Source organism: Schistocerca gregaria, chromosome 4, assembly GCF_023897955.1.
Source record: "Schistocerca gregaria isolate iqSchGreg1 chromosome 4, iqSchGreg1.2, whole genome shotgun sequence".
NCBI lineage: Eukaryota > Metazoa > Arthropoda > Insecta > Orthoptera > Acrididae > Schistocerca > Schistocerca gregaria.
In genome coordinates this window covers 567,001,486-567,027,130 of record NC_064923.1, presented here as the reverse complement: position 1 = coordinate 567,027,130, position 25,645 = coordinate 567,001,486, and the positions used below count along the sequence as shown (strand labels likewise).

The 25,645-nt window shown below is 42.2% G+C and overlaps 1 protein-coding gene across 1 annotated transcript in view; it reads left to right on the top strand.

Moving 5' to 3' along the window:
- LOC126266887 (synaptic vesicle membrane protein VAT-1 homolog) overlaps positions 1-25,645 on the top strand; it is an 83,084-nt gene that overhangs the window by 39,419 nt on the left and 18,020 nt on the right. Inside the window, exons 4-5 of the mRNA XM_049971554.1 lie at positions 15,155-15,346; positions 15,423-15,633. Coding sequence (XP_049827511.1) covers positions 15,155-15,346; positions 15,423-15,633 — 403 coding nt within the window. The remainder of the gene's footprint in view (positions 1-15,154; positions 15,347-15,422; positions 15,634-25,645) is intronic.

Sequence of the window (25,645 nt, the reverse complement as noted above, 5' to 3'; positions counted from 1 at the left end):
TACTTTGACACAATGGTACCAGTAACGTTCTTTAAAATTGTTTTTTTGTTTATGGAATGGCTCTTTTAATTAGTCCCAGGGTTATATATGTTCATGGCTCCCCCATTTGGGCGAAGGCAGACAGGAAACCTGGGCAAAACTGTGCCGGAGCCCAGCCATCTCAGTTGGTTCATGATTAATCTTGTCTCTTTAACAGTAATTCTTTTGAAATGATTTAGCAGTTTATCAACGGTTACATATCACTCACATACAGTTCAACGAAAGTTTGTTGTGTGAGTTTAACAACTCGTAATTATCATTTTGCGATATACTGCAAGGTCACTTGTCCTAAGATATATCACTTAGTTTTTTTGAAATCATTTATTACAACGTCACTTTCATAATATTCTCACTACCTACGTGTTACAAATCCATCTCCTACACTTGTTAGTGTTCATTTTCTCTCGTCAATTTACGGGTATACATAAGTGTTCAATGTTCGTCAAAAATAGTTCATTGATATGTTATGCAGTTTGTGTAAATATTTTGGAATATGCCAATAATGCTGTAGTTGGTTAGCAATGCGGAGTGATTGTTGAGCGGCGCTCGGCGCGGCGCGTCTGCTCCGTGTAGGTCACCGCTTCCGGTGTTGACAGCTACGGCGCGGAGAGGCGTGTGGCTGTCTAATGTGCTACGGGTTTCTGCATGACTGAAGTAGCCGGATGCGCGTTGTATATCAGCTCACCCGTATGACATCTTGCAGTGCTCCAGTAAACATGCAAAAAGTTCACAAACGGTGTACTATCCTTATGGGCATTTTTCCTGCTGTGGGGAAAGAACGCACATAGTTATTGGCAGTTATTATTCAGTAAGCCTTCACTAGTCTGGTTTGCACAATGTTTCGTTGTCATAGTAACGCGTTTCATGAGCATTCAATATTTCTTCACCATGTCATGACTTGTCATTAGTCGCACGCAAGTTTTCACCTTAGAACAAAATGTATCTCTAGTCAATGCGCTTTCCTGGCGTCCCTTGACAAAGAATTTTTTTTACACACGCATAGTACAAGTTATAGTTTGACAGTAGCTTGGTCCACCGTCTATTATCGGCTCACTTTCCGTATCGTGTTAGTTCCTTGTCCATTTGCACACACGGAGATGATAGTTTCTTATTGCTTGTTCGAAACAACCTCGTGACGTATTGCTGCAGTTTTAACAATCACTGTCTCAGCCACAAATACTGCACTTTTGTTCAACTTTTTACAGTTACAATGTCCGTTGTGCAGTTTTTTGTAACAGCACATTCGTAACTTCTTTGTTCGCTTTTTACAAAGGTGTGTAATAATTGCGCAGATGGTAACAAATATTAAAATTTTGTATTAGTTTGCCCAAAAATCATCTATATTTATGTTCAAGTAGATTTTATTTGTGCATTCCAGCCGGATTCAGGCACATTGTTCAATAACTCCTTTGAAACTGTCTCACTTTACTTGCAAGATCCTACATAACAACAGTATAGTCTCTGTAGGCTAAAATTGACTTGGACTGTATCAGGCTAGCTCTTTTTACTGATTCGATGTGCACATGCTTCAGTTGAAGCTTCTTTGTGCGTAACTTGGCGTTACTTAAATTTGCAAGAAGTTTGCCTCTCATGGTGCCCTCGGGTCACTACTGGGTGCATTACTCTCTTTGATAATACTGGTTTGAAAATAAAGTTCTCTGGGTCTCACATTATTATTATTATTATTCCGGGTTCGAACCTGTCAACCTGACAGCTACATACATATGTATGTATACATGTAATAGAAAAGATTGTACCAAGGAATATTTAAAGTTGGACACACATATTGAATATTATGCCGTACGCAAACTACTAAAATGTTCCTCCTGACTGATCTGTCACAATATCACTACAAATAATTGCACTAATCAGGTTATCTGTGCAGACATTTAGAGCATGTTTAAGGTAACACTAATTAAAAGGAAGACATAACACAAATAATAAACAAAAGAGAAAGTAATATTCTTATAACTAAATACTTCTACACTAGTACATTATCTCTACAGATCACATATCATTAATGATTCATTCTTAAAATATGGTGTATCTTTTTACACGTAACACATAGGACTATTAGCCATTTCCTGTAGGAATATTTTCACATCCTTAGGCGGATACAGTCCCCGTACTCTCCCTGATTGGGGATCTGCTGAGAGGTAGATACTATTTCTTCTTGGACCAAGGAATGGTGTAGGAGGCTCGGCAGTAGGTTTTGTGAGGCTTTACCTCGATATTGTATTGATATCCCTTAACAATTCCTGGTCCTTCTGAAAATATATCCGCATAGTCAGATAATAACTGTACCAAATCCTGCTATCGCATTGAGTTAAAATTTTTGGACTGTGATAGTTTGTTGACAAGTGCGTCCACATTTGCTTTTAATTGATCACCTTGTACGTCTGGATAATAGAGATTTTGTCCTAGAGAATGATTGTCTAAATGTAGTATCCACTGATTCCTACATTTTATGTTAATAGCATTACAAGTAGGCACAGGTACCTCTTCAGATCTGAGCATGGACAATTCTATCCTCCTACCCGCGTTCATCAAACTTAATTTTCCCCGAGAAAGGTCGATTACTGCGTTCCTTCCTCTCAAAAAATCTACTCCCAAAATGCAGGCTTCCTTTAAACCCTTTACTACCAGGAACGAGCACGCTATGTCTTCTTCCCCTATATACATCTCTACCCGTACTTGGAGTTTATTTGTCGCTGTGCACTGATGGCTCCAGTGACTTTGCAGTTGTTCACAGGGAAAGTCAGCATGCGCTTTTCTTTCCCCAGTACTCTGAATAAGTCCATACTCATGACACTGACAGTAGCACCTGTATCTACGATTGCTTGCACATCAATATTGTTAATTTTGATCTCTCTTATCGCTTGTACTTTGTGCTCCTTTATGCACCTGGGTGGTTCAGTTATTAATTCATGTCCCATCTGTACCCCGTCATTATACCTGAGGATACAGATTTCTGATGTTTTGTTCTGTGTCGGGCTGCTCTCGCTCCAAACCTCAGCCGACGCTGGAGAGCGTATCTCGGCTGAATCTAGTTTGTTGGATTATTACTCGTGGATGGGTGTGGTTGCTCTGTGTCGCTGACCTCCACTATGTGTAAGTTGTTGCGTCGGCCGCCTCGGTTGCGCAATTGGCGCATTTTGTGGTGGCGGTCGGTTATTGTCAAATCTTTCACTGTTTTGCCGGTCCGGACTGCGTCTCTGGTTCTGAAGCCAAGTTCGGTTTGCATCGTTATAGGTATTGTTGTTCCACGGCCCCATTGCATTTTTCCATCTACTACTGCTTGGTGGGCCTGTTTCATATCGGTCATCGAACCTCCTTTTCCGGTCATTGTTCACCAGCGGACTATTGCCGTTCCGGTCTCCACCTCTATTCCAGTTTTGTACATAATCTTGTCTCCTATTGTTACCTCCGCCGTTTCCATTATTTTTGTGGAGGCGCGTTATTTCGACCATTTCTGTTTCCGTTACTTTTAACCTGTTCAGAGGCTCCCTGAACATCCTCCCGAATCAGGTCAATTGAGTCCAGAACAGACAAGAAATGTTCCATGTCGTTCTCCGGTACATGTATTTTTTTCCTTTACGTGTATCGGCAAGTGTGATTTCAAAAGTCTGATCAAATCCCGTGATGAATTCTGCTCGTCCCAGTAACGGGTCTTACTAATGTATTTCTCAAAATATTTTCTCAAATTGCCTAATAGTGGAGAATACGGCTCTGAATTATATACCTCTTCCCGTAATCTCTCCTGAATACATGTTGACCAATATTTGGCCAAGAATGCCTTTTCACATTGCTCGTATGTGTCGCAACTGTCAGCTGCTTCGGTTGCCCATAATGGAGCATCTCCTTGTATGTAAGACATAACGAACTGTATTTTCCGTGTATGACTCCAAACACTAGACAAAATGTTTCTAAATCCCTTGATAAATACTACAGGGTGAACAGATTTCTTCTCCGTTGTAAAGATCTGGAACTGTCGGTTTTTAATCAGGCTTTCTTCAATCACTATTTTGAAGTGACATTTGTTTGTTTCGCTAACATTGCTTGCCTGTTCTGTCTCGCAGTCGCATTTTTCATTGCTATATTTATATACCTATCATTGTTGGACCTAGCTGGCTTCTCTCACGCCTGTGAGCCACCGTGCAACAAACTGTTTTCCGGTTCCGTAAGATAACGGTTGATATTCCGCTGCCATCGCGGTATGTCAGTGTGCTCCGCCCTTCTGGGGTCCTGCACTTCCGCACTCGAGTCCAACACTTTGGCCTCAATCGCGGCGTGGACCTTCGCGTCTATTCGATTGAGGTCGGTGTCTTTTGCCTCCAACCAGTTCCTAAATTTTTTTACAATTTTGTTTGCCTGTTCGGATATTTTCTGCTCTATTGCTTTGCTTATCAATTTCTAATTTTTCTATAGTGTTAGCCAGTACACTTATTTCATCTACAATACTGGCGTTTGCCACCTGGATATTATCTACTCTTTCGCTCAGTTCTTGCACCGCTTTGGGTATTGTTTCATAGTTTAGTCTCAAACTAACAATTTCACTATGCATAGCTTCCAAAGATTGCATTAACTGCAAGTATCTCTCACGCTGGCATCGATCACGCCCTGCTTGTTCATGCATGAACGTAGCTTGGAAATTGAGCATGCGAGCGGCGTACATAGTACAATTAAATGTCATTGCATTTTATTAATAGTGTGTGTGTGCTGCCAGGGAACGTTAGATTATAGACCCTCATATTAACTTTCTACCAAGAAGTGGATCTAGGAGTGTGCACCAGAAAACTTATTTTAGATATGTATAAATTTACAAAATGCACACGACCTGCTCAGATTTGATGAATAATAGTGCATCATTGTTAATAGTACCATAATGCTGTTTTGGCTTTAGATAGTACTTCAGTGTAATGGGTTAGATCATACAATAGTTTCCTACATCACCTGAGCTGAAAGTGTTCAGAAACTATATTTTTAAATTAAAGGACAAAAAACCTTCGCTGCATTCAGACTTAAGTTTTAAAATTTAAGTTACAAGAACAGTTGTAACTGTTCACGTTTAGTAACCTAAACTGTTCTACCGCACACCAAACACAGTGGAAGTTTAACATCTTGTCGCCAGGCGATACAGAATGACCGCTAATCACACTCCTAGATACTAACATCTCTCTTCCCAACAATCACTCACTATTCGGTCATGAGCTACGTCTTCGGATGTTTTAAATGGGGTGCAGTGGAGATGAAGCATTTCAGTTGTACTCCGCTTTCCTTCGTTATGGAATACACTTCTCTCAAGTTTGCAGTTTCGTTCCTTGTTTTGTTTTATTGTCTTAATATTTGTTGATTTTAATGTCTGTTGACGATCATGCTAAGTGTAAATGTTTGAAGTTGAGCATCAGTGCTCTATAAAGCACTAACTTTACTCAATGTGGTGGAAAGGATGACACCTTCAAACTTGCCAGACGGTTTTGCATTTGCGTAATTTGCGTAAATTACTCGCCGTAGCCATCACATAAAACAGCTACTGGCATGTTAGCCCTGTGTGTAGTTCAATCGATCAGTCCTCTCAGGGTGCTGTTTCTAGTTTGAAGACCGCCGGTTCATCTCGTAGAAGTCGCGTCGAATTGTCTGAAACAACGGGAGCAGTAGCTGAACTTCAATCTTATGTAGATATTAGGCCGACAAATCTTGAGGTTGACGTAGGACCTAATTGAGTGCCGAATTTTATATATACCGGACACAAGCGCTGTGTGTTTAAATTTCTTAGCCAGAGGCGATAGTTGTGTAGTCCACAGTGGATCTCACAAGAGCACCACGCCCAGGAGACGCAGTTGAATAGCTTATCTTCCATTCAGCACTGGTTACTGTGCTCGTATCCTATCCGACGCTTTCTGGCGTATGTCTTCCGCTTCGTCGCACAAGCTGAGGCTTTGGGCTACTTGATGCCGAGTAACTTTGCGAGGCACGATCCAAATTAACCCCTTCTCATAACTCTGTTAAGAACGTGAGGGTACAACTAATAATTAAAATTGTTGCCTCCGTGGTGTGTCGCTGGTGGACACACGAACTTAAGGCTGATGTCATAGTATTTTAATTTTCTCCCACAAATCTCCATACAATGTGCCTTGTCACAGCAGGCAGAGCTTGGTCGCCAATTTGTTGGTCTCTAATTTTTGAAATCCCATTTTTTTTCATGAAGAAACGGGTTGCATTAGAGCCGTCGATGATTAAGTAAAAAGTCAGTTGGTTACAAGAACGTCCTTTGTATCTGGTGCAGTGACTAACCATACAGAATCGTCATCGCTTACTTCACACGAGCGATAAATTCAGTTACACGGGGTTGTTAGGAAAAACATAAGTATTTCCATGTACTGGTCAGAAGTTCGAACATGGTGGAAAAGCTAGAAATTCTGTAAAGGGAAATGTTAAGGCTCAGTCCAGATAGTGGGGGTCACTGTAATGAAATGGCAAGGAGAAAAGACTTAATGGGCAGATGCAGGAAATGGTGTAACAGGGTAGGATTCATGGTGAATAGGAAGATTATTCAAGTATTAGTTACTGAGAACAGTTCAGTGAGAGTTTTATTCTCAACATAATCTACGGCAAACCGACACCAACAACGGTAATTCAGATATACACGCCGACGTCGCAATCTGAAAATGAAGAGATATAGTTTGAGGATATTGAACGGGTATTACAGCGCGTAAGGGAGATAAAAATCTGTCGTGGTTTATTGGAACGCAGTTGTGGGGGAAGGAGTAGAAGAAACGGACACGGACGAATATAGGCCTGGTAACAGGAATGAGAGGAGAAGACTAAGTTCTGTTATAAATTTCAGGTAGTAACAGCGGAAATTCTGTTAATGAAACCTGTGAGGAGGTGGTGTACTGGGAAAGACCAGAAGATACGTGAAGATTTCGGTGAGATTACAGCATGGTCAGGCAGAGATACCGAAACAACATACCGGATTGTACGGCATATCCAAGAGCAAATATAGACTTGGATCACATTATAGCAGTGATGAAGAATAGGTTAAGGTAGGAAGAACCAACGCGCAAAATGGGATACGGAAGTACTAAGGGATGAAGAGATACGCTTGATGTTCTCTAAGGCTCTAGATATTGTGATGGGAATAGGTCAGTAGGCAGTTCATTTAAAGAGTAATGGACATCGCTGAAGGAGGAAATAACTTGGAAAGAAAACATATAGGTACAAAGAAGGTAAGTCCGGGGAAGCCATTGGTAGCAGAGGAAATGTCAGTTTCAGTGAAATAAGTACAAAAATGTTCAGGAATGTAGAAATAAGTCACTTAGGAATAAAATAAATAGGAAGAGCAGGAAAGCTTATGAGAAATGGTTGAAAGTAAGATCTGAATATATCGAAAAAGGAACGATCGTCGGAAAGACGGACTACTACTTCAGAAAAGTCAAAACGCCCTTCAGTGAAATTTAAAGCAAGGATAGTATCATTAAGACTGCAGCTGGAATTTCACCATCAAATTCAGAGGAGAAAGCGTATAGATGGAAAGAATATATTGCAGGCCTCTATGGGGGGGGGGGGGGGGGGGGGGGGGAGAGCGGAGGAGGACTTTTCTGATGACGTGATAGAAGAAATAAGATGAGGCATCCAGTATTTGAATCAGAATTTAAGAGCTTTAGAAGATTTAAGATCGAATAAATCAGAAGGGTTGGTTTCTAAAATCGTTGAAGTGACAATAAGATGTCTATTCATGATGGTTAGTAGAACGTGTCTGGCGATATACCTTGTGACTTTCGGAAAATCATCCAGACGGTTCCGAAGAGTGCTAGAGCCGACAAGTGTGAGAACTGACACAGTCAGTGTGACAAGAATAACATTTAGAAGAATGGAAAAGAAAACTTCATGTTTTAAATGATTAGTTTGACTTTCGGAAAGGAGTATAGTGGGGGCACGACTAATGAAAAATCGAGGCACAGTCGTAGGATTTGTCGAGCTGAAAGCGCGTTAGACAATGGCAAATGGCGCAAGATGTTAAAGATTCGGAGAAAAATAATGGTAAGCTATAGGGAAACACGTGCAATATATCACATGTAAAAGAGCCAAGAGGGATCTATAAGAATGGAAGGACAAGAATGAAGAGCTCGGATTGAAAAGGGTGCAAGGCAGGAATGTGGTTTTCCACCCCATACTGTTCATCGCATACATCGAAAGAGCAATGACTGAAATAAAAGAAAGGTACAAGAGTAGGATTAAAATTCATGGTGAAGGGATAGCAAAGATTAGATTCGCTGATGACAATGTCTAACATTCTTGGTGATGTCTGTTTGTTCTATATCGTGTCTCCCTACCACTTTGGCGCAACGACGCTCTGAGCGTGTTTTTTAGGGAATTGACTAGTTTGAACCTGGGACCTGTTGTTGGTGAGGAGACGCCAGACCACACATGATACGTAGAATTCAGAAGAGTTCAGTGAGACTAGCGATGATATAACCCGATACTTAATGATTTCAGCGTCAGCTCCACTGCTCTCCCTGTAAAGGAATCTTAATACTAACTAAATTTAGTGGAAGGGGTTCAAGGCTTTCCTATTTTTAGTTAGCTGGTAAAATAACTTCGAAAAAGCCGTTAAGTTTACCATTGGAAATCTTATTCTATTCACAAAACATCGTTTATAAATTGCACTATTGATAGAAAGAAATGTTTTAATACAGGATGGTAAAAACCAACTGCGTTCAACAAAAATGTGAACTAATATTCCCTGAATGGGTTTCCAAGTTCTACAATGGATGCCATATCACATCTATAATCTAGGTTTAAATTAAGTTTCACAAGAGAGAAAACTATCAAAATGGTTTACAGTGGCCCTCAATTATCTTTAATTACTTATCTAACTTGTAAATTACAGTGGCTGATGTAGCTTCTCAATAACTATATAACAGAAAAATCATCGCGTTTCAGATTTTTACTTCAAGTGGCAAATGTGAACACCATGAGCTTTAATTTACGATCGACACTAGTATTACGCAAAAAGGGGGTGTAACAGATGAGACTTCGGCAGTGAAGCTTTATGCGCTGTTATGCGGCATCGTGTGTGTTCATTACCATGTCGGTGTTCGTCAGCGGGCGGCGGGCAGCACAGCTCCTCTCACCCCGCCGTCTCGGAAGCAACTTTCTCCTAACTCCTCCATACTACAATTTACCGAAGTTGGTTTAAAAAAACTATCTGGCTGTGTTTTCATCTGACCAATCAGGGTCTCAATGTTAACCTTAAGCTCCGCCTACAAAAATTGTCTATCCCATGAGAAACGTTATACTTTTCGTGGTGGGGCAATGTTTTTAAAGTTTGCAACGTATCAGAGACGCGAAAAAGTCTCCAGCTAAAACTCGCGGCTGGGGGGTGGTCCGTCCCTTATCGTAGGGCCTTCTAGCTTAACACGGTTCTGCTCTCGGCTTCTGTTCTCGATTCTCCCCTCGGAACTGCGTCTGTCTCACGGTGGGAAGGTATGACGTGCATGTAGGCACTCTTGTGATATTCTGTGGTATTCCATTTGCTCACTCGTTACTCGTACTACTTTGGTTAATGTCACGATTTAATCGGAGCTATGTGACATACTACTGGATCTGCTTATCATGTCAGGGTTTTCATGGAAGGTGTTGGATTTGCCTGACACTTTATAAATGTTATTCTTAATGAAAGTGGAGGACAGGATCTGCTACATGGAATGGAGGCTAGTGAGTACAGACTATGGATTGAGAGTAAACTGAAGAAAGACGAAAGTAATGAGAACCAGCAAAAATTGAGAACGGCGAGAAACCTATCAGAAATTGGATCACAAAGTTAAGGAATTCTGCTAGCTAGACAACAAAACAAACCTTAAGGACGGAGCAAGGCGGACACAAAAAAGCAGGCTAGTAGCGTCAAGAAGGGCACTGCTGGCAAAGTTAAGTCTACGAGCATCAAACATAGGACTTAACTTGAGGAGAAAAATTTGTGAGGATTTACTTTTGGAGCAGGGCATTATTCGGTAGTGAAACATGAACCCTGGGAAAACCAGAACAGAAGAGAATCGAAGCATTTGATATGCAGTGCTACAGAAGAATGTTAAAAATCAGATGGCCTGGTAAGGAAAGGACTGGGGATGTTCTGTGCAGAATCAGCGGGGAGCGGAATACATGGACAACATTGACAAGAAAGGGGGGGGGGGGGGGGCAGGATTGTGGAACATCGGATAAGGCATCACGAAATAACTTTCATGGTACTAGTGTTGTGGTTGTCAGGAGAGCCGAAAGGCAGGTGATTCAGCTCGCGCAGGCTGGCGTGAGGTCTGGAACAGGACAAGAAAATTAGAATTTAGAAACAACGGACGTAGCTGGGAATACATAACTTAATCCATTACTGATGAACGTCGCTCTTGACGGTACATAATTTACAATATGAATAGTAACTGATAATGGCGCCTAGCTGGGTCGTAGCAAATAACGTAGCTGAAGGCTATGCTAACTATCGTCTCGGTAAATAAGAGCGTATTTTGTCAGTGAACCACCGCTAGCGAAGTCGGCTGTACAACTGGGGCGAGTGCTAGGAAGTCTCTCTAGACCTGCCGGGTGGCGGCGCTCGATCTGCAATCACTGATAGTGGCGACACGCGGGTTCCACGTTCACTACCGGACCGCGGCCGATTTAAAGGCTACCACCTAGCAAGTGTGGTGTCTGGCGGTGACACCACAGACAGAGCTGTAGAGAGTAAAAGCTGTAGAGGAATCCAGAGACAGGAATACATCCAACAAATTATTGAGGAGGCAGATGCTAATATGAGACGAAGAGGTTGGTACAAGAGAGGAATTCTTGGTGAACCGCATGCATCAGACCAGTCGAAGACGAGTGTGACAAAACGTACTCTTATTAATATACGTTACTTGCTTTTCTTTCTTGCGTGATTAATCGGAAACTATAAAGAAGCCACGATTCCCTGTAATTTGATTTAGTATGTTTTGGCTCTACCCGTGAAGTTCCTAGTTACCCATACACAATGTAAACTGGACACCAAGTTGATCAGTTAACGAAAAAAGTGAGTCTTCCCTGCTAAGTCATCGAAAACTCTTGGTCTGTGGACAAGATTGGAGGTAATTTCTACGACATGAGAAAATGTCCTGGGAATTGCAGTTAAGAGAAATAAGTGATTATCGTACGGATGTGTGCAGTATGAGAAGTTCATATCCGAACACCCTCAAGCAGCTTCTCCAGCCACTTATAGATTTTTGCTTACATGGCAGTACGTGAACTTGCTAATGGTATTTGTCATTATTAATAATAGTGAATTTATAGTGAATTCAGGAATTCAAAACATTATTATTAAAAAGATACCGACTACACATCCCGTGCTTCATTACCTCTTTACCATTTCACATCTCAGAAGAGGGAAGGATACCTGTTTCGTGGTTCTCGACACGATCAGCCGGTTCTGATCCCGGTGTTGGACGAGATTTTTGCTGCCATTATTCGGTCGGCAATGGCAGGAGGGTTGTTCACAAAGCTCTTGACCGCAAGTCTTTTGCGCCAGTGGCCTGGGTTAAATTTCAGACCTCTACGCAATGTCTCGTTATGTGATATGTGGCACTGTTGATGGTGATAACGTCGTCGGATGTGGACGGTAAGCTCGGCCATCACCCTGCTGCTATTAGGGGGAGGATTTTCATCGGAGAAGTGTCTCTCTCTCTCTCTCTCTCTCTCTCTCTCTCTCTCTCTCTCTCTCTATATATATATATATATATATATATATATATATATAATGTGTGTGTGTGTGTGTGTGTGTGTGTGTGTGTGTGTGTGTGTGTGTCCATATTTCACAGGGACACACTGAACCTTAGTCACCACGGTTCAAAAATGGCTCTGAGCGCTATGGGACTTAACTACTGAGGTCATCAGTCCCCTAGAACTTAGAACTACTTCAACCTAACTAACCTAAGGACATCACACACTTGCATGCCCGAGGCACGATTCGAACCTGCGACCGTAGCGGTCACGCGGTTCGAGTCTCCACGGTACTTGTTTATTACATGCCACAAGCAATAATACAGTGGTCCGGTTAGACATACCCTCACCTACACTTCACAAATGCGCACACGAGACATCTGTCACATACCCACAGGGAAAAGAATAGCATTCGCATGGGAGGTGTCTGAACCCACGCGGTGGGATCTCCCAGCTAACAATGACAGACGACATTGTTTTTAACTGTTGGGTATAGGCCATTCCAGAACGTAACAGAAATGTTCAGGGAACCGAAGTGGGATTACCTGGAAGGAGTTGACATAACTGTCGTGAACTCCAGTCGGATAAATTCAGAGAACCCGTATTAGAGGAGAGATATTCCACTTTCCTACTGGCACAATCATACTAAGGTGGTTTCAAAAGTGTAGTGAGACGGCAAGAAAAAATGTTTCTCTCTTTACTTCTTTGAGGGACATGAACTTGGCCCACCTATCTTCCATCTTTATCACTGTGGATAAATAGGATATGACAAGCTGTGCAAAATAATCTTTGACTGCAACGATCACCTGCCAGTTGATGAAAATTTCTACCGGGCGAGCCAAAGTGTCAAGTTAGGGGTTAGGAAGAAGTCACGGGGGGCTAAATCTGGTGAACAGCGTGGATTAGGAGCCAGTTCAAAGTCCAGTTCAGGCACTGTCGCCATTGCTACCACTTTTTAGTGGGAGGTGCGTTATTCTGGAGAAACTATTTCTGCGTGCCAGCCTTGGTCTTCTTTGCAGACAACTTGTTTCAAACTATCCAGCAATGAAGCATAGTAAGGGCCAGCTATCGTTCAGCATTTTTCCGACTAATGATGTGGATTATTTCTTGAGAATCGCAAGACAGTGGCTATCACCTTAACAGCTGACCAAGTGGTCCTTTCCTCCTCTAGTGCACTATCACCAGCCCTTTCTCATTGTTTTGACTGCAATTTTGACTCTGGTACGTAATGATGGATTCAGGTTTCATCAAATCATAAATCGGCCCAGAAACTACTGGGGATTGTGATTAAACATCAACAGACATTGCATTCAAAGCTTGTGCCAGATGCGCTTTTGGTCGACTGTGAGCAATCGCGGCATGCACCCCACACACAGCTTCTTCATAGCAAATTCGTTCAGGATATTATGCAGTCACTCAACTGACATGCCCACAACCTTCGTAATTTCACTAATTTATTTATTTACACGCAAAGATGCGCAGGACCAAATTGAGGAGCAAATCTCAAAGGTCAAGGAACGTGTCAGTACACTAAAGTACAACATAAATGTAATAACAAATAAAAATAAAATGTTTATGAAACCGAATAAAGTCAATCCATAAGTCTGACTAAACGAATCAACAATACAAGACGACCCAATCTAATTTTCCAAGGAATTCCTTGGCAAAATAGGAGTGACCATTGAGGAAATTTTTCCGTTTAGATTTGAAAGTGCGTGCATTACTGCTAAGATTTTTGAATTCGAGTGGTAGTTTATTGAAAATAGGTGTAACAGTATACTGCTAAACTTTCTGCACAAGAGTTCAGATATTTCGATCCAAACGTAGGTTTCATTTCTGCGGAGTATTAGCTCAGGGAAAGTTACTTATTCTTGGGAGTAAGCTAATACTGTTAACAATAAATGACAGTAAGGGATATATATATAGTCAAATGTCAAAATATCCAGACTCGTGAACAGGTATTTACAACAGCTTCGTGAACTTAAACCACCTATTGCCCAAAACGCTCGTTCCTGAGCCAGAATATCCTTTTGGAATGGGAAGCGTTACCCCGAAATCTAATACCATAAGACATAAGCGAATGATAAGCAAAGCAGACTAATTTTCGTGTCTATCACTTCAGATAACGTTAGATTAGTAAAAATGACAGCATTAAGTCTTTGAACAAGATTCTGAGCTTGGACTTTCCATGACAGTTTACTATTTGAACACTTAGAAATTTGAACTGTCCAGTTTCACTAATGATATGCCCATTCTGTGAAATTAAAACGTTGGGTTTTCTTGAATTGTGTTTCAGAAACTGTAAAAATTTAGTTACTGTGATTTAGCATTTATTTTTCTACAAGCTATGAACTTAGGTCATGAATTGCACTATTTGAAAGCGAGCCAGTGTTAGACACAACATCCTTTACTACCAAGCTAGTGTCATCGGCAAACAGAAATCTTTGTTGCCCGTAGTACTAGAGTGCATATCATTTATATAAATAAGGAACACGAGTGACCCAAACACTGATTATTGGTGCACCTCCCACTTTATCTTACCCCACGCAGACCCCAAATCAGACATTTTGAACTTTGTGAACAATGACCTTTTTCTGTATGTTTCTAAAGTATTGCGTTACCATATCATGAATATTGTCAATGGTTTCATTTTTGGTGAATTCAATTGGACGGCTGGAGCGCGCTCATGTTTAGTTGTATCTGGCCACAATAAAATTAATCAATCCAAAAGTAAATTATCTTCAGTGATGGTGTAAAGTCCAGATCAACTTCATCTAATTCTGTTTTGACTTGGGCCGCAGTCCAACCTTTCGAATGAAAATGTTAGTAACAGCATGAAACTCAGTTTTCTCCATCCTCAATTGCAGTCGAGCACCAAAAATTCAGACAGCTGTCGACAATAAACTATATGCAGTACATTCTTGAAATTCTCTATACGATCATTCAAATTATACAATTTACAACCGTAAAGGTGCAACTAAAATGTTCCATTGTTTCATGCAAATTCACCAGACATGACAAACCATCCACTAGACATGACAAACCACCCTTGCATACATACTTCAGGCACCATTAGAGCAGCTGGAAAAATCAGAACACTTACATAGTCATCAGAAAGTCTTCCTACCATCCATCAAAACGAGAATGGAAAACCACTGAAACTAGCTAATGTTAGTATCAAGTTGTCCCTGCTACACATTGTAACTAGACCTAGTACATAATTAGATGTAGAAAACGTCTTTCCATATATATATATCTCAAGATTTACTGACGATTTTTGATGAAATGACGTGAGTTCGGAATTTCTGGTTAGTAATAGGATGTCAGAGGACAAATATTAATCTGTATCGTTGTTAACATCTATCTATACATGCAGGTTGAGGACGCACCGGTACCAGAATTCATTGAGGATGATCTCGTTGAAGTGGAGGTTTTTTACTGCGGTCTAAATTTCATGGACAATTACCTGCGCCTGGGCATAATCAGAAACACAGACTTTCCGGTCATCATGGGCAGTGAGTGCTCTGGAATCGCACCAGCTAGCGGATATGAAGTCTGTGACATAGAGGTGAGGTTATATGAAGTAATTGCTTCAGCAACAGTTTTAAGGGAGAGATTCATTAGTGTGTTATTCTTCGTTTCAGGAAGGGCAGCGGGTTTTGTGTCTGAAAATGCAAGGTGGTCTTTTCCACGGCATCGCCCAAGTGCCGCGGAAGAACTGCTTCCCAGTGCCGGACAACATCAGGCTGATAGATGCGGTCGGTCTCGGTCTGAACTTCTTGGTGGCTTACCTGTGTCTGTTCGACTTGGCACGCCTCAGGACCGGTCAGACTGTGTTCATGCAGTCCATCGCAGGTAACAACGGATTTTTGTGTCATCAGTGGATACCTTACATGTAGCCATTGTGACGCACTCTTGTCACAGCGTATCTTTACAATAAAAATAGGTTACACAAAGCAGGCGTATTGCCTTAGGGGAACACATTATCTCGTAAAAAAGTATTTAAGTAGAATTTCGGCATCAAATCAAATAAAGGGTTACGCTGTATCAGATCTGCTATAAAAACAAAGGGATACTAAAATATAGGGAAACTAAATTACAAACTCAACTAACGTCTACATACAAATATACGTACTTGAGTCCGGTGCTTCGTACTCAACTGAAAGTCCGCAGCTCGTTGTCTTGCGGTCGCGTTCTCGTTTCCCGAGCACAGGGTTCCGAGTTCGATTCCCGGCGGGGTCAGGGATTTTCACCTCCCTCGAGATTACTGGGTGTTTGTGTTGTCCTCATCGTTTCATCATTCATGAAAGTGGCTTTATTAGACTGAACAAAGGTTGGGAATTAGTACGGGTGCTGATAACCGTGCAGTTGACCACCCCACAAACCAGACATCAATTAAATTAGCCTGAAGAGCTGCTCATTGTTGAAACATCTTTCTGGGAACAGAAGGCTATGTGATTAAAAGTATTCAAGAAATGTAAGCCACTAGATAAATAGACACAAAGAACTATAGATGGTGTCCCTCCTAACAATAGTTAGATGCATTTTCTCTGGTGTTATGGCAAATATTTGAAATTTTATTTTTGCATTGTGTAATTGATGTCACCATAGACAATTAGTGCATCTCCATGTCTTTCATACAACACCTATTACAGAAGGAAAGCGTTGCTTTGTTTCCCGTTAAGAACAAAATGATTTTTAAAGCACAGTTTTACGTGCAAATTCGATGGACGCCCCAAACTTAAGTTTTGCAATATTACTTTTATCGACATGTATTAACAGGGACAGTAAAACAAGAATAATATCCAGTACTCTAGCAATGATAACACCACGCCATCCTCCTGTAGCATTTGTGTCCCATTTCAGGCCACAGGATATTAAATTTGTCGTACAGAGCGTAAAATCTAGCGCTGCCTCGAGTTAACGGTCGGGCGAGATATTAGAGTATCCCATCCAAAAAACGACAGATGACCTGTGAGCATGAGGACTAGACTGTGTCGTGCTGCAGCATACACAGAAGCTGCCATTCACCCATAAGCGTGTAACTTTAAAACATTCATGTTTACTGCTTAAATGTGCGTGTAGTGTGAAACTTCCTGGCAGATTAAAACTGTGTGTCGGACCGCGACTCGAACTCGGGACTTTTGCCTTTCGCGGGCAAGTGCTCTACCATCTGGGCTACCGAAGCACGACTCACGCCCGGTACTCACAGCTTTACTTCTGCCAGTACCTCGTCCCCTGCCTTCCAAACTTTACTGAAGCTCTTCTGCGAATCTTGGAGTACTAACACATATGAAAGAAAGCTCAGATTGTAGATTAGTTGCCCGCGAATGGCAAATGACCCTATTGCTAGTCTCGGTCCGGCACACAGTTTTAATCTGCCAGGAAGTTTCATATCAGCGCACACTTCGCTGCAGAGTGAAAATCTCATTCTGTATGTGTAGTGTGTCCAACTAGGCTCAAGACCTCGTCCACATTGCCGGATTTCTAATTATAATTTCACTAAATCTAATTTCACACGCCTAAACTGACAGTTTTATTTAATGTTGTTTATCACTTACTGGACTGAACCGAGCAATGATGTTTATGTACACCGACCGAAAAATCATAATGCCAAGTAGTAGTTGGGCGACATAAACAAAAGTTGGTAGGTGTGTTTGTACATATGAAAGAAGTCTCTTTAAATTTCATACTAGGCGTTAGGAGTGGCCCTAGTAGCGTCATTGAGGATCGCCCCATAACAGTTGCGAACATTACTTCTTAGATTGGTCGTGATGATTTCTTGACAGTCTATTATGCCTTTAAGGCGACAAATGATGATGGTTTGGTTTGTGGGGCGCTCAACTGCGCGGTTATCAGCGCCCATACAAATTCCCAGCCTTTGCTCAGCCCAATCTCGCCACTTTCATGAATGATGAAGTAACACACACCCAGTCATCTCGAGGTAGGGGAAAATCCCTGACCCCCGCCGGGAATCGAACCCGATACCCCGCGACCGAGAGACCACGAGCTTTAAGGCGACAAAGACGCCATTAACACCACCTCTGAGTCTGAACCAGAACAAGGTCTTGTGATAAAGCTACTAGAAGCAGATTGTTTCTTCTGCAATACTGCAGAGAGATCAGTCAGGAATGTAGCCTCTGAACATGATTGCTGACAGCTGCGGTCACAAAAATATAGTCGCAAGAAGACTGCTCCAGATAATATGGCAGTTCCCAGAAGGACAATAGTGTTCGGCGTATGGCTCTGGGACATTATACAGTATCTGCAAAAGCTGGCACTACAGTGACACAACGAACTGTTAAAAATAGCCTACTTAAAGTACTGCTCAGAAACACTCCCAGTAGCATGCATTTCGCTGACCCGGAACCAGCGCCTCTTGCGACTTCTGAGATGTCAAGCGTAAGCTCATTGGAGGGGAGGGGGAAGTGTGTTGTTTCCTGATGAAAGCTGATCCTGCCTCGGTGCCAGTAATGGCCGGGTGTTGGTTGGTAGGGGGCAGTTGTGGGTCTGCAAACCAATTTCTCTCTCCTAGACACACAGCACCGACACCTGAAGTTGTGGTCTATGCTCCTATTCCATATGACAGCAGGAGCTCTCTCGTGGTTATCCCATGCACCCTGGTGGCAAATTTGCACTGTCTCTGGTGATACGATCTATTGTGCAGCTAATCATAAACAGCATTCCACAGGTTGTTTTCCAATGGGATAACGGTCGCCCACATGCCATTATTGCAACCCAACATTCTCTATAGTGTGTGGACATGTTGTCTTCGCGTGCGCCATCAACAGATCTGTTCCCATGTTCCCAATGGGGCACATACAGGAGAACATCGGGTGACAGCTGCAGCAGCATCATCCACGACTACGTCACTGTATTCACCGACCAAGTGCAACAGGCACGGAATTGCAGCTCACAAATTCATACCCGGAACCTCAACTGTACAATGTACGTACGTTTCTCACGCTTGCATTCAACTTTCTGGCAGTTACACCGGTTGTTGATGACCAGCGTATCGCATTTGCAAATGCTTATCTCGCGCTTACATTAACCTGTGATCTTCCAGTGTTAATCACTTCTACACGTTGCCTAGTCAAACGTATTCCCGAAATTTCATTACTCTGCATTAATTTTTGTGTAGAGTTTCTTACGTCAATGTATATCAGTAAACATTGATACCTCTTCAATTCTGTTATTACTCTTTAGGAACATACTGAGAGGTATCATGATCAGAACGAAATTTTCACTCTGCTGTGGAGTTCGTGCTGATATGAAAGTTCCTGGCACATTTAAACTGTATGCCGGACCGAGACTCAAATTCGGGGCCATTGCCAAAAGCGGGCAAGTTTGAAATGTAAGATACGACATACTGGAGGAAGTAAAGCTGCGAAGACGGGTCGTGAGTCCTAATAGGGTAGTTCAGTCGGTAGAAGGCTTGGCCACGAAAGAAAGAAATTCCGAGTTCCACTCGGCACCCAGTTTTAATCTACCAGGAATTTTCAGCTGGGTGGCTTGAGTGGCCGTGCGGTTCTAGGCGCTACAGTCTGGAACCGGGCGACCGCTACGGTCGCAGGTTCGAATACTGCCTCTGGCATGGGTGTGTGTGATGTCCTTAGGTTAGTTAGGTTTAAGTAGTTTTAAGTTCTAGGGGACTGATGACCATAGATGTTAAGTCCCATAGTGCTCAGAGCCATTTTTGAACTTTTAGCTATCAGGATATTGATCTATGCATCTTGATTTATGTCCTTATGTTCCTCTGTAGCGCCTTTAAGTACGTATAGTTCTGCGTAGGAATTACTTTCATTTGTTACGGAGCTTCCATATATTTTACTATTTTTTCTTTCTAATAGATCATCTGACGGTGACTTTATAAGAAGTCATAACCTGTAATGAGAACTTTTGTGTAACCTTGGGTGAAATACATTTACAGCTCCGCAAAAAGAGCGAGGCGAAGAACGTTTGCTTGCCTCCGTATGAGCCCTAATTTCTCGTCTTATCTTCATGGTCCTTAAGCGCAATGTACAATCATGCTTTGGCAGTCAGCTTCAAACGCTGGTTCTCCAAATTTTCTTAATAGTGTCTCTCCAAAGCATAGCCTTCGCTCCAGGGATTCCAATTTGATTCTAGAGGCGTCTCCATAACACTTAAGTATTGGTCGATTCCGCCGGTAACAAATCCAGCAGCCCGCCTCTGAATAGCTTCGATGTCTTCCTTCAATCTGACCTGGTACGCATCCTACCCACTGGATCTGTACTCAGGAGTAGGTCACACCAGCGTTCTAAATGCGGTCTCCCTTAAAATTCTCCCAACAAACCCAAGTCGACCATTCATGTTACCTATCACACTTCCCACACGCTCGCTCTATGTAATATCGCTCTGAGACGTTACGCCCGTTAAACGACTTGACTGAGTCAAGCAGGATACTAGTAATAATGTATCCGAACGTTACAGGTTTGTTCTTCATACTCATCAGCACTGACTTACATTTTTTCCACATTTAGAGCTATCTGCCATTCATCACACCAACTGGAATTCTATGTGTAAGTAATCTTGTATCTTCCTACAGTCACTAAACTTAGAGACCATACGTACACCACGGCGTGATCAGGGAACAACCGCAGATTGCTGCCCACCCTAACCGCCAGATCATTTGTGTATATAGAAAAAAAACAGCGATCCTGTCACACTTCCCTAGGGCGCTCCTGACTATACCATTGCCTGTTACGAAAACTCGCCCTCGAGGACAACATATTGTGTTCTATTACTTCAGAAGTCTTAGAGCCACTCACATTTCGGTAAACTGATTCTATATACTCGTACTTGCTTTAATAGCCTGCAAAGAGGCACCGTGCCATGCTTTCCGGATATCTAGAAATATGGAACCTGTCTGTTGCCCTTAATTCATGGCTTTCAGTATCACCTGAAACAGGGCAAGCTGAGTTTGGCACAAGCAACGCTTTTTAAAACCATGCTGATTTGTGGACATATGCTTCTTAGTCTCAACAAAGTTCATTGTATTCGAAGTAAGAATATGTTCAACGATACTGCAGCAAACAGAAGTTAGGGATATTGGTCTGTAATTTTGCAGGTCCGTTCTTTCACCTTCCTTACATACCGAACTCACCTGCCCTTTCGCCGGCCGCGGTGGTCTCGCGGTTCTAGGCGCGCAGTCCGGAACCGTGCGACTTCTACGGTCGCAGGTTCGAATCCTGCCTCGGGCATGGATGTGTGTGATGTCCTTAGGTTAGTTAGGTTTAAGTAGTTCTAAGTTCTAGGGGACTGATGACCACAGCAGTTGAGTCCCATAGTGCTCAGAGCCATTTGAACCATTTGAATCACCTGCCCTTTCGTCCAGTCACTTGCGGCTGAAAGCAAGTTATTTTCTTCCAAATGATTTTTGCAGCGTGATATTTGCTCGTTGCAGTGAGCACAAGCAGACAACTACAGTAATCATTGTGCTAGTGCCCCCATTCTGCGGACACGTGACGTATTTAGCTACAGGGTGTGCGTATGCGTGTTGGCCAGAATGAGCCGAGTCTGCCCATAAAATGATGGGTGATGCTCTACGTCCTTCGTACAACATTATTATGCTGAAGTTCCCGCTTAAGTGCTTGGCAAGCGCTTTCTAGATCGATTTTGACATTCTCTGCTGTTTCATTCTCAATAAAAACTTGGAAAAACGAAGACCTAGACCTCTTAGTTCGTTCAATTACGATGCCCTTTTTCGTTCTACATAGGCTGTACACAATAAAATATTATTGAATTTAGTGTCGTAAGCTGGTGACGAACTTCGTAAAATGGTCCCGCCCCAACGACACACACCTTTGTTTTAATAATTGCCACTCCATCTTGCATATCACATCCGTGACTCCCCCTTCCCTATTTTGCTGTTGCACTAAAATACATACCTGTCCTTGAACCATATCGACATCTTGATTAAGATTTATGTACCTGGAATGGATACCATACTGTGCAGCAATACCAAAGAGCTTCCCAGGGGGCTCACCATCTTTGGCAGTTTGTGTTTGGCTACCAAGGGGCCCCAGACTTTGCAGCATATCTTCGTTTCCGTTCTGCATGTCTATCTTCTTGCTATTCGTTTTTCCCTCCCTTGGAAATATGTCTGGGGTTTTACTGGGAACGTTCCGCATTGTCTGGCTGACATATGAACACTCCCACCACTGTTTTTTCGTTCCCTTTTCCCTTCTTTGTTTCCCTTCTTTGTTTCCCTTCTTTGTTTCCCTTCTTTGTTTCCCTTCTTTGTTTCCCTTCTTTGTTTCCCTTCTTTGTTTCCCTTCTTTGTTTCCCTTCTTTGTTTCCCTTCTTTGTTTCCCTTCTTTGTTTCCCTTCTTTGTTTCCCTTCTTTGTTTCCCTTCTTTGTTTCCCTTCTTTGTTTCCCTTCTTTGTTTCCCTTCTTTGTTTCCCTTCTTTGTTTCCCTTCTTTGTTTCCCTTCTTTGTTTCCCTTCTTTGTTTCCCTTCTTTGTTTCCCTTCTTTGTTTCCCTTCTTTGTTTCCCTTCTTTGTTTCCCTTCTTTGTTTCCCTTCTTTGTTTCCCTTCTTTGTTTCCCTTCTTTGTTTCCCTTCTTTGTTTCCCTTCTTTGTTTCCCTTCTTTGTTTCCCTTCTTTGTTTCCCTTCTTTGTTTCCCTTCTTTGTTTCCCTTCTTTGTTTCCCTTCTTTGTTTCCCTTCTTTGTTTCCCTTCTTTGTTTCCCTTCTTTGTTTCCCTTCTTTGTTTCCCTTCTTTGTTTCCCTTCTTTGTTTCCCTTCTTTGTTTCCCTTCTTTGTTTCCCTTCTTTGTTTCCCTTCTTTGTTTCCCTTCTTTGTTTCCCTTCTTTGTTTCCCTTCTTTGTTTCCCTTCTTTGTTTCCCTTCTTTGTTTCCCTTCTTTGTTTCCCTTCTTTGTTTCCCTTCTTTGTTTCCCTTCTTTGTTTCCCTTCTTTGTTTCCCTTCTTTGTTTCCCTTCTTTGTTTCCCTTCTTTGTTTCCCTTCTTTGTTTCCCTTCTTTGTTTCCCTTCTTTGTTTCCCTTCTTTGTTTCCCTTCTTTGTTTCCCTTCTTTGTTTCCCTTCTTTGTTTCCCTTCTTTGTTTCCCTTCTTTGTTTCCCTTCTTTGTTTCCCTTCTTTGTTTCCCTTCTTTGTTTCCCTTCTTTGTTTCCCTTCTTTGTTTCCCTTCTTTGTTTCCCTTCTTTGTTTCCCTTCTTTGTTTCCCTTCTTTGTTTCCCTTCTTTGTTTCCCTTCTTTGTTTCCCTTCTTTGTTTCCCTTCTTTGTTTCCCTTCTTTGTTTCCCTTCTTTGTTTCCCTTCTTTGTTTCCCTTCTTTGTTTCCCTTCTTTGTTTCCCTTCTTTGTTTCCCTTCTTTGTTTCCCTTCTTTGTTTCCCTTCTTTGTTTCCCTTCTTTGTTTCCCTTCTTTGTTTCCCTTCTTTGTTTCCCTTCTTTGTTTCCCTTCTTTGTTTCCCTTCTTTGTTTCCCTTCTTTGTTTCCCTTCTTTGTTTCCCTTCTTTGTTTCCCTTCTTTGTTTCCCTTCTTTGTTTCCCTTCTTTGTTTCCCTTCTTTGTTTCCCTTCTTTGTTTCCCTTCTTTGTTTCCCTTCTTTGTTTCCCTTCTTTGTTTCCCTTCTTTGTTTCCCTTCTTTGTTTCCCTTCTTTGTTTCCCTTCTTTGTTTCCCTTCTTTGTTTCCCTTCTTTGTTTCCCTTCTTTGTTTCCCTTCTTTGTTTCCCTTCTTTGTTTCCCTTCTTTGTTTCCCTTCTTTGTTTCCCTTCTTTGTTTCCCTTCTTTGTTTCCCTTCTTTGTTTCCCTTCTTTGTTTCCCTTCTTTGTTTCCCTTCTTTGTTTCCCTTCTTTGTTTCCCTTCTTTGTTTCCCTTCTTTGTTTCCCTTCTTTGTTTCCCTTCTTTGTTTCCCTTCTTTGTTTCCCTTCTTTGTTTCCCTTCTTTGTTTCCCTTCTTTGTTTCCCTTCTTTGTTTCCCTTCTTTGTTTCCCTTCTTTGTTTCCCTTCTTTGTTTCCCTTCTTTGTTTCCCTTCTTTGTTTCCCTTCTTTGTTTCCCTTCTTTGTTTCCCTTCTTTGTTTCCCTTCTTTGTTTCCCTTCTTTGTTTCCCTTCTTTGTTTCCCTTCTTTGTTTCCCTTCTTTGTTTCCCTTCTTTGTTTCCCTTCTTTGTTTCCCTTCTTTGTTTCCCTTCTTTGTTTCCCTTCTTTGTTTCCCTTCTTTGTTTCCCTTCTTTGTTTCCCTTCTTTGTTTCCCTTCTTTGTTTCCCTTCTTTGTTTCCCTTCTTTGTTTCCCTTCTTTGTTTCCCTTCTTTGTTTCCCTTCTTTGTTTCCCTTCTTTGTTTCCCTTCTTTGTTTCCCTTCTTTGTTTCCCTTCTTTGTTTCCCTTCTTTGTTTCCCTTCTTTGTTTCCCTTCTTTGTTTCCCTTCTTTGTTTCCCTTCTTTGTTTCCCTTCTTTGTTTCCCTTCTTTGTTTCCCTTCTTTGTTTCCCTTCTTTGTTTCCCTTCTTTGTTTCCCTTCTTTGTTTCCCTTCTTTGTTTCCCTGCTCCTCTCGTTCCTCTGCTTCGACGTTTAAGGATACTCTTTTTTCTTCTTCCTCCCTATGCGCTCCTGACGGCCGGTCCACGCGTCTGACGCGTAACAGGTGTCTAGTAACGCGTAATTTTCAGCCCAATTATCAGGTGGGGTTCGCACGTACCCCTGGTACAAGCCAGGGCTGAGCCAAGCCAAGCCTGAGCTGCTAACTTACCAAATTGCCGATTGGTTCCTCTATCAGCTGTTGGGAAGGTGTGACCCATCACCTAAGGCAGGTGCGCTCCCTTCTCAAGGGGGCCCCCAGTTGGAAGGAGTGCGCCACTGAAGACACTGGTAATCATGGGATTTTCTCGCAATGACTTAATCATCTTCTCAATCAACGTCTACAAAACTTAAACGGAATGATGCTAACGATTCAAAGACCATCCAAGCTGCAGCACGGTTCCTTGTGGTATCCCATACTGAAGACTGTCCTTTGCAATGGTAAACCCGTTTATTATTCAGACAGGTGTTGATGAAATTGCTGGTCTTGTCAACTCCTTCTCTCGTTTATGGAATGGCACTTTCCTTTTGGAGACCACTTCTGATTCTCAAGCCCAACTGCTTGTCGATTTACTTATCCATGGCTGTCCTGTTCGCGTCGAGGCCGATAGAAACTTGAATTTCTCACATGGTGTTATTTACACTAGGCTGCTCGACGGTCTGACAGAAGTGGAAATCCAGTCTTTCTGGTCAGGGTTTCATAGCCGTCTGAGGTGGTGAAAAAGGTAGATTACTCCATAGTGTCACCTACACTCTTGTTCTCATCTTTAGAGTGGTTTTTCTGTCCAAGACCAAAGGAGACTATGAAATTACCACAATCAGACCATATGTTCCGAAACTGATGCACTGCTACCAGTGTCATAATTTCAAACGACACTAGAATGTCTTGTCGGCACCCAGACAAATGTGCAACCTGTGGTAGGGATGCATATGATGGCGATTCTTTCTTTCCCTGCACTGTGTAACCTGCATTGGTGGCCACGCCGCGTCCTCTCGGGATTGTCGCATGTATCTTCATGAGCGGGCTGTCCAAAAGATAAAAGTTAATCGCTGGTCGCAAACACTGCATTATCCCGTCTGGCCTTTGTAGTACTGTTCTTGTTACCTCTCGCCCCACGAAGGACAATGCCATACAGCAGTCATGCGACCTCAAATTCAGCTCTGAGGTTGTGAAATTGCCTAGAGTCAAGGTAGAATTGCCATTCCTTCCCCCCACCCCCCCCCCACCCCCCACCCCAGGTACAGCTGTGCAACAAGCCATTAAACTCTAGCCTCAAGGGATTGAGCCACCAGCTACACAACCGATAAGTACGAA